Source organism: Fonsecaea monophora, assembly GCF_001642475.1.
Source record: "Fonsecaea monophora strain CBS 269.37 chromosome Unknown Scaff31, whole genome shotgun sequence".
Taxonomy (NCBI): domain Eukaryota; kingdom Fungi; phylum Ascomycota; class Eurotiomycetes; order Chaetothyriales; family Herpotrichiellaceae; genus Fonsecaea; species Fonsecaea monophora.
Window position 1 is genome coordinate 152609 of NW_019173962.1, and position 15917 is coordinate 168525.

At 52.1% G+C, this 15917-nt stretch overlaps 5 protein-coding genes across 5 annotated transcripts; all 5 read right to left on the minus strand.

The window, feature by feature from the left end:
* Positions 1-1073: 1073 nt before the first annotated feature.
* Positions 1074-2705, minus strand: AYO21_05136 (calcium/proton exchanger; the record flags this gene model as incomplete). Its single annotated transcript, XM_022655107.1, has 3 exons — positions 1074-1220; positions 1281-1490; positions 1548-2705. The coding sequence occupies 3 exons, from the start codon at positions 2703-2705 to the stop codon at positions 1074-1076; spliced, it is 1515 nt and encodes a 504-aa protein (XP_022512592.1).
* A 1249-nt stretch (positions 2706-3954) lies between these two features.
* On the minus strand, positions 3955-6831 carry AYO21_05137 (hypothetical protein; the record flags this gene model as incomplete). The annotated part of the gene is made up of 2 exons (XM_022655108.1): positions 3955-4329; positions 4396-6831. 2 exons carry the CDS (start codon positions 6829-6831, stop codon positions 3955-3957), a joined length of 2811 nt encoding a protein of 936 aa, XP_022512593.1.
* Positions 6832-7977: 1146 nt separating this feature from the next.
* On the minus strand, positions 7978-9713 carry AYO21_05138 (hypothetical protein; the record flags this gene model as incomplete). The annotated part of the gene is made up of 2 exons (XM_022655109.1): positions 7978-9348; positions 9405-9713. The coding sequence occupies 2 exons, from the start codon at positions 9711-9713 to the stop codon at positions 7978-7980; spliced, it is 1680 nt and encodes a 559-aa protein (XP_022512594.1).
* Positions 9714-12245: 2532 nt separating this feature from the next.
* On the minus strand, positions 12246-14048 carry AYO21_05139 (hypothetical protein; the record flags this gene model as incomplete). Its single annotated transcript, XM_022655110.1, has 1 exon — positions 12246-14048. The coding sequence occupies one exon, from the start codon at positions 14046-14048 to the stop codon at positions 12246-12248; it is 1803 nt and encodes a 600-aa protein (XP_022512595.1).
* A 297-nt stretch (positions 14049-14345) lies between these two features.
* On the minus strand, positions 14346-15731 carry AYO21_05140 (hypothetical protein; the record flags this gene model as incomplete). The annotated part of the gene is made up of 1 exon (XM_022655111.1): positions 14346-15731. The coding sequence occupies one exon, from the start codon at positions 15729-15731 to the stop codon at positions 14346-14348; it is 1386 nt and encodes a 461-aa protein (XP_022512596.1).
* Positions 15732-15917: the final 186 nt, after the last annotated feature.

The window sequence follows — 15917 nt, forward strand, 5'->3', positions numbered from 1 at the left end:
GGTTGGTATGATGCTGGATGTCTGCATACAAGTGTTATCGTCTCACGGTGTTAGATGGGTGAAGGTTAATGTGGTACGGAGTTCCCAGCTAACTACAGGGTGACCGGGGGTTCGTGTTTGCCAGAGTCCCAAACTTCAGACGCCCAATGTTGACCCTACCAATGCCCACTGTGATATGCCAAGCCCGTGAAGCACCGCCTGGGAGCCCAATCTCCACTGCCAGCCACACACCAACCATTGCCCACGAACGCCCAGCATGGAGCCTGAATTCTGACTGGTTCTCCGCCATATCCGCCTGAATAGCCCAGTCTTACGAGTCCCTCCCCCGTAGTGTGAGCAGCTGCTCCCCATTAATAATGCCACCAGCAACCCAGAACTAATAGTTAGCCGGCTACTTGCACGTATCTAGCTGCCAACCCCAGTGACTGCATTTCCCTGCGCCTGTAAGCCAGTTCTATTTTAAAGAAACAATTTATTTTGTCTCTCCTCCTCCCACCTTTGTGGAATCTTTATTTCATGTCTGCGCCCACTGTGGTTCGATTCGACTTCAGTCTTGTTTCACTCCGGCTGACATTCTGCATCTCGAAGACGAGTACGAGGTACAAGTCGCAGCCGATGACCGTCTCTCTGCAGCTCTAGATACTCGCTGATACCTGGAATTTGTCCAAGTCGTTTCCTCGTCTGGAGCCGGCACGCCGGATACCAGGCAACGCGGAGCATGACGTAGCCTCGCGTGGCCAGAGCCTTGTAGCCACGCCTCAAGTCATCTACCCTGCCACAACCCCTGACTCCGCTTCCAACATGATATCTTGGAAGCGAGCGCTAACGGCCATGTCAAGCATTTCGCAAGCATTCACAAGTCGCTTGTAGAATACCTTTTAGTCGGTAACTGATGCGAAGCTCTCGCAAACAGGATTTGCTGTCCCCAGCACAACAAAGTAGACACCAAGACGCCTTGCTTGTGGTATTTGCACATTCCTCAAATGCATGCCTGCCAAGTTCCAGCCCCTCAGAACAATCCGAATCTACCTCTCCCGGGCAAATCGAAGTTCGGACAGCTACATGCGCTGCTGTCAAGCCATCAGCATCTTTGCTATATGGACCAGCGCTTCAGTGCCTTCTCCACCACTACTTTCCGTTCCCCCTGAAGCTCCATTGGATGTGGTCAACTCGGCGTTGGGATAGTACCACGCGGTGACTGCGACGATGACATACACAATCTGCGCGTTATTGTAGTCAGCCATGATGTTTCTGTGTTAAACGAGCCTTGGGACACGTACCACAAGCAGGCCACCTTCCAGGTAATTGGACGATCCATCCCGGAGGAAATTTCCAACTACCAAGATAGACATGACCAAAAGCACCACCATAAAGATTTCGAAGTTGAGGTCCATGGGTTTACCAAGACCCCAGCCAACAATGACGACTAATGGGGCGTTGAACAGAGCGGTCTGAATCGAAGGGCCAAGGCAGTGGTAAAGAGCGAAATTCTGGAAAGTGCGTTAGCAACCTCTTTGCTCCCCAATTCCAGAGGCAGAGGAACTCACAATTTGGTTGTCGTACGCTTCGTCGACGGCAGTCAAGTGTTCCGCAGCCTTTTCCACTAACGGTACCAGAATCAGACCCAAGAAATTGTCGGGAATTCCGTTTTCAACCACAAACTCAATCTCCTCCACCAGGAAGACCGCAATAAGAGAGATTAAAGCTAGCGCAAAGACGATTGCCACGATACACTCGGTCATTGTCAGCTTAGGCTTTTTGAGGTCTTTATGCCTGTCTCGATCGTTCTCTTCGTCGGCTTCGAGGACTTCTTGAAAAATGTTGTCATGCGAAAGAGAATTGTAAAGTATGTACAGCGCGAATGCAACGATGAGAATGACGGAGACGCCGTGGCTGATGTTGAGGGTATCGCCACGCAACTGTGCGGCTGTATATCCCTCTTCGCCGGCCGGGACGGTGCTGCGGCTCAACGACGAGTAAAAGGCACTGGGAATCAAGAGGGCAAATCCAGCGACCAAGAGTAAACCCGAGCCGGCTTCACTGATGACTGCGTGGAAAGTTTGTTCCTTGTGCACCAACCCGCCAACCAGGAAGCAGGAACCTAGACAGAGAAGAAGGTTGGTAAGGATGGACCCGAGGATGGCGGCTTGGATCACTACAATCTTGTTGCCACTCCCAATCTGGCCAGTTCCGTCGTCTTTGGCGATCAGCACCATGAACAGGACGATTTCCACGACGGATCCCAGGGTCGTCTCGATGAGGATACCCATGACCTTTGGCAGCTTCCTTGCCAGTTCTTGTCCAGCAAACCCGAGCAGATTGGCAGAGGGCACCATGGCGATGTAATTGATGGCAAAGGTCCAAAGATGGTGGTCGCCATGAATAAAATGGAGGGCAATGGCGGCGGGGACGAAAGGCCACAAGATGTTGACCCAGCTCGAAACTGTGCAAGACGATGTCCATATGATTTTGAAGAAATAGCCCGGGTGAATTCCGCTGCGACCACTCTCTCCGTCAGGATGGATGCCCCTTCTTATCAGATGACCATTGTGATTATATTGAGGGAGGAGTCCTTCAGCAAGAGGGGTGGCCGACGGGGCATCTGTGGTATCGTTGGAGCCGTTGGACTTTTCTGCGGCGGGGTTGGTGTTTGGAGCTTCGTCTGTGACGGCACCAGACTTGCTCTTCCTGTTGAACAGGCCCATTACCGAGGGTAGGTGGTATGTAGTTCGTGGCAGTCAGGTCCGGTCAGTCTCGAAATTTGAAACGAGGTCGCAGAGGGTATTGGGATGGGTGCGAATGGCTTGAACGTAAACTGGAGCAAAGAGAGATTGACCTATGGACTTTTACGGGGACATGTCGAATGAAAACAAGAGAGGACCGTGTGACAGAGGAGCAAAAGGGACAGGGGAAGAAAAAGCATGAACGGGGAAAAGTCAAGAGACACGAAAGTGAAGTGAGAAGAATGAAGGGACTTTGTAGCAGCAATCGACAAGTGTTTCAAGGAAGTGCGAGGCAAGCAAAGGCAAGGGAGGCAGTGACAACACCGAACTTTGCCAAAACCTGCCACCATCTGCTGGTGCTACTGCTGTCATTGATTAATCAAATCCAAGCAAACAAGGAGTGAAACCTGGACAAGAGTTGCTTGGCCTCCGGACCCGTTGGGCTTGGTCATGTCTTGTTGGTGCTTCGTGTCGCCCTTCAGCTGGGCTGGAGAGTGAGAAGGGAAAAAAAGGGAAAGGATGGGATGGAAGGATTGTGGAGAAGGGGAAAAAAGGCCCGGAAGGCCTTATGGAAGAATTGATGATGGGCTGATGGGCAATGTGAAATGATCCATACCCAGTGAGTAGCGAGAGGTCTGGGCCACGCTGGGCGGGCGGGTTTGACTGACGCTGGCTGGGCTCAACAGGGGGGATGGGAGAGGGGGGTTGTCCCTTTTAGGCTCGGCTCGATACGGGCTAGACCATGAAGAGCATGTTCCAGAGAGAGGGAGAGACTGAGGTCACTCCCTAACCTACTTATTAGGTAGATGTACCTCGTATGCAGTACCTACGGGGGCATGTTAGGGTGGTTTTGTACGTGTATCAAATGCTGGCGCCTCTTGGCCTTGTTCAGCTCGGACTTCCCGCTTCACTCACTCTTTACGTTGGAACTTAGAGCTGACAATAAGCTATCGAGTCATATTGCGAGTAGAAGACGAGACAGATGAGATAGGCAAGCAAGCGCGAGCAGAGATATTCCCCCATTCCACCGCCAGAGCATTCCTTTTTTATTGGTCCGCAGCCTCAATGGGCCTTCATACATCTTGGTGTCGGCGTATATCCGGTCCTCATCCCTCATCTACACACGTCCTATGGGTGCTTCCCCTTCTCGGCGCAATCCATTCCCTTTTCCGATCAACAGCTAAATCGTTACAAATCAAGGACGGGTATCATTCTCGAAACATCAAAAACCTCATTTCTTGTCACTCATCACGGTCCACTTCCAACTTGCACCCGGTGGACTTTGCACACCCATAAACACCTCTCCCGCAGCGTTGTTGTCGTTGCTCGCACCCACAGACGAAGTTGCACTCAATTTAGGCATCTGCTGCGTCTGTCCAGACCCATCAGTCTTGGAGAGGTCTGGTGTCGACCCGGTCATCATGCTCCCCAGGGTTTGTGGATAGAAACTAGATCCTGTACTCATTCCAAAAGTAGCATCCGAAGTGGTGTTTTCGGGAGATGAAGTCTGCGTGAAAAGATTGTTGTTGGGCGAGTTGTTGGACCACAAACTTGCTGCCGGATCCAGTGTGAGACTCGAGGGTTGCATGTATTGATCCCATGCCTCCTGCGCACCAAGATCAGTATTCGTTGCCAATACCTTCCCCCGGAGGCCGGAGGGTTCGAAACTTACCCAGTCCAAATTCATGCCCTGGTCTAGGTTGCCCATCGGACCGCCAAACCACCCACTTGGGAAAGGGCTTGTCGCATTTGCTGGTCCAAATATTCCCGCGTTATACTGCTCGTTGTTCCCCCCAAGATTGGGATACAATCCTGTCTTTTCCCATGCGCCACCCGGTGATGCTGCCTGCGGTATGCCGCCTGCCTGCGCGCTAGATCCTATGCCTCCAGCTTGAAGCATGCCCAACGTCATTGCTGCATTCTGCTCGTCGTTGTTCGAACCCTGCGGCTGCTGTATTCCTATCGGGACCTGCGCGTTTTGAGTATTGTTGGGAGAAGCGGGTTGCTTGATGTGGTATATCAGTACGTTGAGAAGCTCGCTGGCCTTGTAAGCCTCGATACTCAGGTCACGGTTCGCCATCCAGACGTCGCGGCTCTCTTCCAATGCATGGATGAGATCTTCGCGATTGTAGCTGAGTCCGGGTATATAAACTCCATCTGACGACATGCTGCCTTGGCTGATACTACCGCCACTAACGGAAGTATTCGGGGTGCTCACATCGTTGGTATTACTGTCGGGTCGCTCCCGGTGATTGTACAGATCCATACAGACAATCGTTGCTGCCAAGAGGTAGTCATGTGCGGTCAGTGAGTTCACATGGTTGCGTAGACTCCTCAGTCGTCCACGTTCCCGACTCTGTTGATGTTGAATTGCCTGGAAGCTCAGTAACTGCATAGCTGAGTCCAAACACTGTCTTCTTGAGTGCATATACCTGTTGCCATTTCTGGCAAGACGCATATACCGGCGGTGGAGGACGCATTGAGACTTGTGGTAAACCGTCGCGAGGCTGAAGCGCGCCATGATCAGCGAGATGGGTGCCAGCGTCTGTTCTGCCATCGGTCGCAGTTTGAGGTGGTCGGGGATACTTTCGTAGATATCTCTCAATCCACGATCAATCTTGAGAACTTCGTCATAACCTTTGCGGTTGACTCCATTAATCTCCTCCAACACTCGACCAAAACCAAAGGACAAGCGCCCCTTTGCAATCATGTACGAGATCGGCGTGGCTTCGCTGGCAGGACGAGCGGGCGGTAATGACGCAGAATCTTCATCGAATTCGTCGTCGTAGATATTGCGCGGCAACTCGGTGTCGGAATCGCCAATGCGAATCATCGAAGGCAACGCCACTTGAAAAGAAAAAAGAAGATCAGCACTTCGGACAAATGTCCAAACACGACGCCGCATCTCGCCTTGAAATGGGCTCAAATTGGGAAACAGTTTCGCGTCACGGTGATAGCCCATCCGCATGGCGAGACGAGCGATCATGCCAACCAACACCCAGACACTGGCTTCGGCATCTCGATTGGAAGTGTATTCCGCATGCAGGTGGAATATCAGCGTCTCGATAATGTAGTTGTGTGGTTTTGTATAGTCAGCCGTGATGAGACAGTGGGCCATTTGCGTGCGGAAATTCGCGGCCAGATCCTGACATTTGCCACGAAACTCGGGTGGTTCATCACCTTCCCGTCCATACGATAACATGGCAAGGCGCATCATGGCGAACAACATGGCCACCCATACAATCGAGCTTTTGGACGGGTCCGCCCAGTGCTGATTGTAGTGTCGCTGAAATGTCGGCCCATGCAGGATGTGAGTGGCAGGGTCAAATGTATTGAAATATCGTCCGATCAGGATATCGGACATGTACCGAGATGGTATTTGTGCGAGAATCTCTGCTCGACTGGGTGGAATGGTAGAGCCAAAGAGCAAAGCTGGACCTGAGCCCACGTCTGCGCCCATGGATTTCCTGGCCTGTTCGACCTTCTCCATCTGAGCCTCGTACTCTTTCTTGTGAGCGACGAAATAATTCTTGACTTCGCCAATCTCATTCAGCAAAGCCGCCCAATGCGCCTCGCCAATGTAGAAGGTCTTTTGCTTTTCAGCGTCGACCTTCAGAATTCCAAAGCTCTTGGTCACACCATCCGTCTCACTTTCAGGCTCTTGGCCATCTGCATCATCCATCATCGCGCTCTCGTCCAATTCATTATCAAGATTCGGCCCCAATGAACCACTCTCAATAGTGCTCGATCCGGCCGAAAGAGCCTGGGCAGCGGCGGCTGGGCCTACGGCTGACGAGCCATTGGTCATGAGCGACAAAACCAATCCTTCCAGCCGATCTATCCGATTCTGCATATCATCGGGTGTCGCGTTAGCAGCATTTTGACTCTGACTGCCCTTCTTCCTTGCGGCGGGAGCAGCGTAGGTACATGAGCCAGTATCGCCTCGTTTTGTGCAGTTATCGCAGGGAGACTGTCGATTGCACTTCAGCTTTCGGTGTCTGCACGGCGCGCAGGATAAGGGGATTCGATTTCGCTTGCGCACGACCCGGAACTGATCGGGAGAGGCGCCAGAATGCGACGAGTTCGTCGAGGGAGGCGTGGGCGTCATTGTGAGGTTGAATTGGGCTGTCTTGCAGTCCAGTCACTCAGTAATTGTGTTTGCGTTGTTCGTAAAACCCCGCTGCAGAGACTGGCTGCGGACGGTTACACTAGACGCTTAAAAATCCCCCACAAGCCTGTGTGTGATCGCAATTCCTGTTGCAGCGCTTCGGACGGATCGGTCAACTTTTTCAATTGACTTTTGCGATTCTGGTAGACGTTCTGCCCAATGTGAAGAAAATGCGATTGAACGTGTGGTAGGATGGTAGCCTGAGTGAAGAGTGAAGTGGGCGCTCGGATTTAACACGATTATCTGCGGGTGACGGGTAGTAGAATTCGGTTGGGGGCAGCACGTGAATCGCCGGGGAAGGTTTCCTCAGCGCTCAATATCTCCAGCTGAGAATGCTTGCTCTCAGAGCCACGTCTCACAGAAAGAGAGAAAGGGAAAGAAAAAGAGTCGCAAGAAGGAGAAATTGCCACGAATGAATAGAAAAGTGAAAGCAGGCTAGCGAGCTGCGAGAACCTTGGGGATGGTAAGCGACTCGATTTGACCGATGCGAAGGAACTGCACTGCCAATGTTGCCGGCGAAGCTTTTGGATAAGTCTGCGCAGTTTATCAGCACCAAATTGCAGACGGCCATGTAAATCATGATCTAGCACCCCGGCTAGGCTGGTCGATGACTCACGGCACACGGAACCGTGTGCATGTGTGGAAACTCAAAGTCATATCGCAGTGCTCGATTGAAGGGGGAGAAGGAGACGCCCAGGGCGCCTTAATTCCGAGTGCGCCATCACCCCATTTCTTACCAGCATCTACAAGGTTGTCGTGGTTGTTTACTCGCCAGATCCTTCACCCGTTCCTGGACCCAGTGAGCCCACGACCCCATCGAAAAGGACGATGATGTCAATCTGCAGACGCACCGTCCGGAGCAGATCATCCGTTGCATGCCTATAATGCAAGTAAAGTACGATGGCATTTGGTATTCAGCTATTTGTGTCTGTTGGCTGCCGTCTGCAACAAGGCCGTGGCAATGATGCTATAGACATCTCTCATTCAATCGTCGTTCAATATCAGACGCGATCAGGACAATATCGTTGTTTTTGGCTCACCTCAGCTTCTGTGTCCACTGTTTACTGCTTGAGCTTCATGGAATGCTCAAAAGTCCCAGAAGCTCTTTTGAGTCTTGCTTTTCCCATTGGTCCCCGCCTTTTCCTCCTCGTCTCCCATGCTCCAGTGACTCTCCATCCCCTTTCTCAACCGACTCTGCGCAGGCGGGTTTTGTGGCTGGTCAGTCGTCTCCTCGTATGGATCCCAGTGGGTATCCATTTGCGATGGCTTCTTGCGGTGTTTGCTGGCAGGCTTGTTCTCATTATTGGCCTTTCCATTGGCTGGTGATGCATCAGCCATTGTCCAGTGGCTGTCGAAATCATGTTTGCGGTTGGTGTTGTTGGTGATCGTTGAGAGCGGAGGCTTTTCCTGCGCTTTGCCATTTTCGTCCTCATCGAATACATTATTTGAATATAGTCCCATGCGATCACTTGCCGAGCTGGTTGGACGATCTGACGTACGATTGGTGGCCGGTGTCGCAGTGTCTCTCAATTGAAAGTGTGTTTCCGCATCTTTTCGAGGCTTTGGGACAGCGTGGCGCTCGATGGGTGTTCCGTCGTCCTGTAGTTCAAAGTGGATCTCGTTGTCGCGGCGTGGCTTGCCAGCGATCTTCTTGCCCGGGGTCTCCACATCATTCACGGTACTGTCCAGGCTGAAGTGGACTATGTCTTGATCTCGCACCTTTTGTGTAACCTTCTCGGGCGTAAAGAAGTCGGCAAAATCCCATTGAGATTGCTGTCTGTTGGACTTCCCTCGTACTGGCACTGCTTGCATCGTTGTCTTCGGCTTGGGAGTAGCATCACGATACTGCAACGGGTCATCTTCCAGCTCTTCTCCGAGATTGAAATGATTGTACTTGGCAGGGTTGGACTTGTAGCCGACAGGAGCAGGCTCGTTCGGGTCATCGGCGAAGAGGCGGGGAGGGCCGAACTTCTGGTTGCTGCCTTTCTTGGGCGCCACAACAGGCTCGATGGGGACTTTCTTTGGCGATCCTGGTTCGTGGTCTTCATGTCCTGCCGCGAACAACTCGCTCATCTCCCGTGGTGGGGGTCTCGCTGATGCCCGAGGAGCTACAGCATTAGGACCCAAGGTCGGCTCATTCTCATCAACGGGCTTCGGTGAAAAGAGGTCAAGACTTGCGTGAGGATCCTTGATGTGCCTCTTGCTTGGGGATACATTGCGCGAGGAGGCAAGACTTTGGTTTTCGGAGCGACCTCGAGGAGTAGTGGGCAGTTCTGACGCAGAGAGCGCTGCGGTCAAGCTGGAGTTGATGAGTCTGACCTGGTCTTTGCCGTCAACCACAGGCCAATTCTTGCCTCTTGAACCAATCACTTCGGTCTGTTTCAACAATGAGGCTTGATCCCAGGAGATGCGGATGACGGAGATCTTCTGTTGGGCATCGAAATGGACAATATGTGTCTAGCCAAATCTGCCGTCAGTTACAAACGCACTCATGCGGAGAGGAGCACTCTTACCACCGGAATTGTCGCAATCTTGTCGACAACGAAGTTCTCAAGCCCTGGCAAGTATGATCCTCCACCTGAGATGAACTCCAGCACCGTCTCAACTTCAAGAGCAACGGCATTAGGTCCCTCCACCGCCGAAATTATTCTTGCACTTTTAGTCTTGACTAACTTTTTGTTTTGAGTCTCAAGATGTCGAACAATATTGACAGGCTGTGTCAAGGTAGTCAGGGTGGTGATGTAGTGGAGGGAGGCATTCTCGGACAGGCTGATAGGATTGGGTAACTCCAAAAACCGCTGGTAGATGTCTTTGAGTGTCATATTGAGGACGACGCTGCGGGTTCAAGGTGTAACTCCGCGAAGCAGTCGTGAGCGTCTGGCAAAGGAGGAAGGGGTTCAATCGTCAAGGTATACGTGTGGGAGATGTGTTCGACAAGGGCTGTGTTGTTTGTGTATGTAGCAGCAACAGTCAGGTGGAAGGAGCCACGACGCAAGGGTAAACAACAGATCGAACGAGGGTGGAAGGAGAAGGCAAGCTATGCGACGTCTTTATTGGGAAAGGATAATTTGACGCTTGTTGACTACAAGGTGGAATACCAACCCGACGACAGATTTGAGTCGCAGGCAGCAGAATCTATGGGTGTCTTGGTAGTCTAAAGGGAGGAAGCAAACATGTCAATGGGCAATGGCCTGTCCCTGAAAGTTGCATTTCGTTAGCGGTGCCAGGTGCGTGAGGTTGTTCAATGAGAAGACGCGTTGCCCCGCCATCGCGTCCAAAACACCTAAAGTTGACCTTCATGCAGGTGTTCCGCCTTAGCGTCGTTTCAGAACTTTACTCCGGGCTGGGGGCCATGTTTGAGCCCTATGCCACACAAGCCTGGCCTTGAGTGATGAGCCTTGGCCCTTCGCATCGACGGTCAGTGTAACAATCACTTTCTGATCCAATCTTTGAACCCCCATATCCAAAATACCCATCGAGGTCTTTTCATCGTGTACCACCTAATACTGCGGCCAAAGCCACAGTGTCTGCGTTTCGCCATCAGGCTGCGGTCCAACATGACTGTTTGTCACTTCAACTTGGTCGAGGACAATCTCTAGACAGGGAGAAATACTGTGACTGTGGAGCCTAGAATGTTGGTTTGGGCCAATTGCACTGACATGGCGGACGACCTTTCTGCGAGAAGAATGCTGTCCTGCTGTGATCAAAGCTCTCATGCGACACTGTTCCCGTTAGTGGCCACTTCGCAAAGGGAAAAGGGCTCGCGCCTACCCAAACCATTGCGAGGACATCTTCCCAATGGCATACATATTGCCCACATCACTCCGCAAGCCGATCAGCTGGACCCTCACGGCCGAGCCTTTCTCGATCACATCGCCGGCGTTGTTGGAGTATTGCGGTGGAGTGGCGTCAGGATTGTGTCGCATATCAGGCGGAAGATGCTGCCGTCTTGTCAACGCTCTGATGCTCGAAATGACCACCCTTGTGACCTACCAGCTTCGAAACGAACACTGTAAGCGGGCCAGCTTCACAGAAGACACCTTGGGGCTTTATGGAGGAGACAGCGCAATCGATCTGTTCATTGTCACTTGTGAGAAAAGATCTCTTCGCCCACTCATAGCAGATATCCGTACCGTCTCTCCCTTGAAAGGTTTCCACAGGATGGCTCGATAGAGGATTGTAAAGTGCGCTTCCCCAGAACCTGGCCTCACTCTTCCAGGAGAGATGTTGTAGATATCCATTATGCACACGATGTAATATTCTCCATTGCAGCTCCCTTCTAGATCCGCATAGAGCTGATCTTTAAGCCTCTCGTTCACATTGGCCGCAAAAAAGGATGGATGGATGCTGATTTCGCGCTCGAGATATCGTAGAAAGAACATCGCGCTCGGCTTGCTTGCCTGCCTGCCTGCCTATCTGCGGACCCGACTCGCCCCTTGGTAACAAATGCGCGTGTACAAGGGACGAGGTAGGATGTCAGCTTTTCCCTTTGCGCTTCTTCTTCTGCTGTGTGGCCTCAATTCATCCTCTTCTGCACGCGGGGGAGGAGGCGGCGTCGCTCTTGTCACCGGAGGTCGAGATCTGGGACAGAAGATTAACACAACGAGGCTAGAAATGAAGGACAGCTAGAAGGCCTTAATACCTCAGTGAAAAGCCCGAAGATGAGAAGGGGGACTTTTGATCGTGCGCCGACTGGGACGGAGAGAATGTAAATGGTCGCGCGGAGGCTGTGTTCTCTGATTATTTTTTGATGGCGGCGGCGCCAAACGCATGCGCGATGATGCTGGGTGGGCTCGGCTCGTTAACCACTCAGGGTTTCCTGTGAAGTATGGGTATGCTCTAGAGGGGCTTCTCACCGCCCACTACTAATACGAGTAGTAGACAAACTCCAGTGCCCAATGCCGACAGGCTTGGCGCCTGCGTGAATTCTTTCCGACTTCACGCAATCACACTCACATATTCGGCAATGTCCATTACCCATAGAGGAGGCACCTTATACTTACCACTCTTGCTATGTATTTCTTCTTCAAACTCTACTGTTCTCCATGTCGCGTCTCCTCGAAATCATTGTTCCAGGATTGGACAGGTCTCGCTCCAGCTTGGTTGCATTGTCCACTTTGTGTCGACATCAACTACACATGGGACGAATGGCGAGAGATAGAAAGAGAACCAAACAAGAAAGAACTAACAAGAGACCCCCGGGATGTAAAATTATGATCTGGTTTCGTTATTTACATATGTCTCGTGCTGAACATAGCCCATACGCTGGGTTTTCTTTCTAGACTCGGCCGGGTTATCAGGGGATATATAGCGCTAAGGACAGAGCCCGCCAGAGGACACTACAAGGGTTAAACCTATCGCACAGCAACGTCCGCAGAACCCTGTCTCTGGACATGGTCGCCCCTTTCTTGTCCCGCAGCCAGAGCTTCCAGCCTGGCCGCTTGTATGCGGTGTTTCCGGATAACGGATATCCATTCTGGCTCAGGCGGGGATTTCGTCCTCGTCTCTGTCGCCGCCGGTGCTGCCGCTGTTGTTCTGTCCTCGGCGCCCGCCTGGCCACTGAGGTCATGCCTGGTGTTCGGTGTTGTGGACTCATCTTCGTCCACAGTGGCTTTCGTATCCTCGGCCACACTTTCTGCGGATACCTCAGCTGCGTTCTCGCCCTGGTTGACGTCTTCGTCTTCGTCTTCATCGTCATCTAGCTCCGCTATCATGAGGCTGAAGTCCGCACCTAGCCGGCCTAGCGAATTTGCCGCGTAGAGCACCTGCATCAGCAAGCTCTCCCTCGCTGTGGGGTCTGTCACGTTCGGAAGGTATTGTTTGAGCGTTGAAATGAATATGTCAATCAAGTACAATGGGAATGTCTGCAGGGCTGAAGGTAGCGTGAGGGATAGATCCAGCGACGCTGCTGGGGTAGTTGCAGAGGAGAAGGATTGCGGCACCTGTGGTTGCTCGTCCTCCGGGAAGATGTTGCGGTACATGCTTATTGTCGCAAAGGACTGTTCGCGAAATATTTCAATGAATCGTTTTAGATAGCGTTCCGTTTGTTGGCCAGCCAGAGAGGGATTATAGCCTCCTCCGGAAGAGGACTTGCGGTTTGGTAGAGGTCGCGTTGTACTTGAGGGCGTCAAATGCGTCTGGGAACTTGATCCGGAGCTGGCGGCTTCTTTCCGTGCCACTGTCTCTTGGTCCGCGAGATCGCGTAGTGGAGAAAGAGCCTCTACCATGTTCAGGAACGTGCATAGCCGAGAGACCAGGAACAGGGCGCCAAAGTGACCTTCGTCCTGGTGTGACGATCCAGTGGTGCCTAGTCCAAGTTGCGAGGTCAGTGTCGGTGCCAATGGGCCGTGCTTATTAGTCTGAGAACCTGCTGATGGCAAGCCCATTGTTGTACTCGTTGACAGCTCTGGCGCCACGCGTCGTAACCAACCGATCATCCGTATAGCAGCAGCAAGGCGAAGATTCTGGCTCCGAAGACTAGCAATCAGGTTCGTTGTCATGTCCTTCATTGCATTTTGGGCATCGGCGAGTACAGACTTCACCAGCTGGGAGTCAGGATAGAGAACCTGAAGACGTTTGATGTGGGCGAAGAGATCAAGGGCTTGGGTATAATTCGCGCCGCTGGTGCCGGAGGAAGCCGAATTCGTTGATGCCGCTGATGTAGTGTGGGCTGAGGCAATTGCCGCAGAGAGTAGAGATGGAAGCTCCAGGATGTCCTGAGCTTTGTCCGCTTGCCGAGCGAGAAGGGCGGACTCCCTTCGAGCAGTAAGGAGGGCATTTCCACTGCCTCCAGTAGTGTTTTCCTCTTTGGACTTGCTATAAGTTGAGGCGAACTTCACGGCGCGAGTATCCAGTTCAGGGATCGCATTCTTGATCGATTCGGCGGATCTTGATATAAGCGGGAGTGACGACCGGAGAATACTTAGGTGGTCTGATGAGGTAGTCGTCGTTCGGTGAGACCGAGAACTCAGTGCCTGGATCGAGAATAGGTTGGACTGTGCTGCTTGACTAAGTGACTGAGGCTCTGTTGTAGTCAAGTCGCTGAGACGGAGGGAGACGAGGCGGGACAGATATGTAGAGATTTCTGGGGATGAAGATGGTGATTGAGACGTCGATACGAGATGAGGTTGCAGAAGTTCGTAAAGGGCATCTGTCATCTTGACATGGATTTCGAGGTGTGGAGAATTGTGAAGTTTGTTTCGGAATACAACGAAGCAAGTCTATAACCTTGTTGCCATCTATTCGATCGAAGGGGGATATTGGATCAGTCGGAGAGAAGGAGAGCGTGGGAACGACCAGTTTCAATTGGCTGAATCGAAGTTTGTCTTGGCGTAAGACCACAAGGCTGCGAGGCTGCGAGGCTGAACATCTCCCAGCGACGTTCACACGCCACATTCCCCTGCCTGACCCCTGCTAACAATGTCCGGGGTTCATCCAGTGACCCTCATGATTGTCTAGTATATACTGCGATGACTCCGCTCCCGCCTCTCTTCATCTAGGATTTGCTGTAGCTCGCCAGAAACTCGCTCTTGTGTCCCAAGTTCCAGGTCCGCTTCCTCCACCTCTGCATCACTCTGGTCGCCAAGCGCATCTGCCATCTTCCTGTTCGGATCGTCCAACTCTCCTCTCAATGCTCGAGCCAGTGACGAAGAAAACGCCTTCTTGCCTTTCTCATGAGACCCCGACAAAGAGCTAAAAGACTGCGTAGTTCCTCTGGGACTCTCGCTTTCCAACTCATCATCGGATCCGAAGGGTGAGCCCTGGCCCGATCTTGTCCCGCCACCGTCTCTACCAAGGTATGATTTTATCCCACTCAGATTCGCACTTTTTCTCCCCGTATCCAATGATAGATTAGCGACGGAGGTTCGGAGGTTACTGGAAGACCGCACTCTTGTGCGACTTTGTTCCCTGCTCGTACTATTTCTCCTCTCGGCCGGGGTTGCCCTTGGATTACGCTTGAGTTCGCCTCCTTCCTGTAAGGTTTCCGGTTCATCTCTGAACATGTCTATCGTACTTTTCCGTACCGGCGTAGGAATGTAACTGGCACCTGTGGGGTCATGGGCGTTTTTGGACATCGTCCAGCGTCTAACTGGTATGTTTTCGACGTTTGCGGGTGTTGATGGAGAAGAGACGCTGTTTTTCCTGGCCGCCTTCTCTCTCCTAAGGTCTGACCATCGCCGTAGACTGTTTTGAAGCACATACCTCCCATTTGCGCCCAACTTCATCACCAAAAATTCGCAGTGGTTGATGTTTCGGAGATCCTCAAAAAACTCCACACTGTAGTGATACCAGGCCATCAGAAATACGCGACTGCAGAGACCATGAGTGACAAGAACAGCCACGCTGGCCATTGTGTCTTCGGAAAACCGTCTCCAGAGTGAACCATTGAAGGATGATACGCGGTCATAGACGTCTGCTCCACTTTCTCCATTAGGAATGCGATAAAAGAAGTGACCATATTGTGCACGCTCTCGCCACAGTCTTTCAACTTCTTCGGTGTCTGGCTGAAAATTGCCAAAGTCTTGCTCCCTCAGCCTTGGTTCCTCATATACCTTGATGTGGTGTCGCTGGAATGGTGAAGGCGCAGGTTCATTCGAACACAGGCTCTTCAGAATACCTTCTGTTGTTTCCCTGGTCCTCCTGTATGGAGAAATGAAGAAGTGTAGTGTATCATCGGTTCGGAGGAGAGCACGAAGCTTCTCTCCTGCTGCAAGCGCTTGGCGATGCCCTTCTTCCGTCAATCCGACTTTGTGGTCTGGCGTCGTCTGGTGGATAGCTTTGTCACGGTTCCCTTCGGATTGAGCATGTCTGATAATGATGATCAACCTTGGCTTCCCCATGTTGCTGGACCAGTATTCACAATGGCTGTGGTGGCCTCTCTGCCAGCGGTCTGATGTCAACTCGTGACTTCCGCACTCCCACACTTCCTTCACTTGGTCTTGACAATACACCCGAAGTAACTCAATACAGCCCAAGTTTTAATCCCGGGATAAAGACCCGACACTCATACCATATGGTCTTGGATA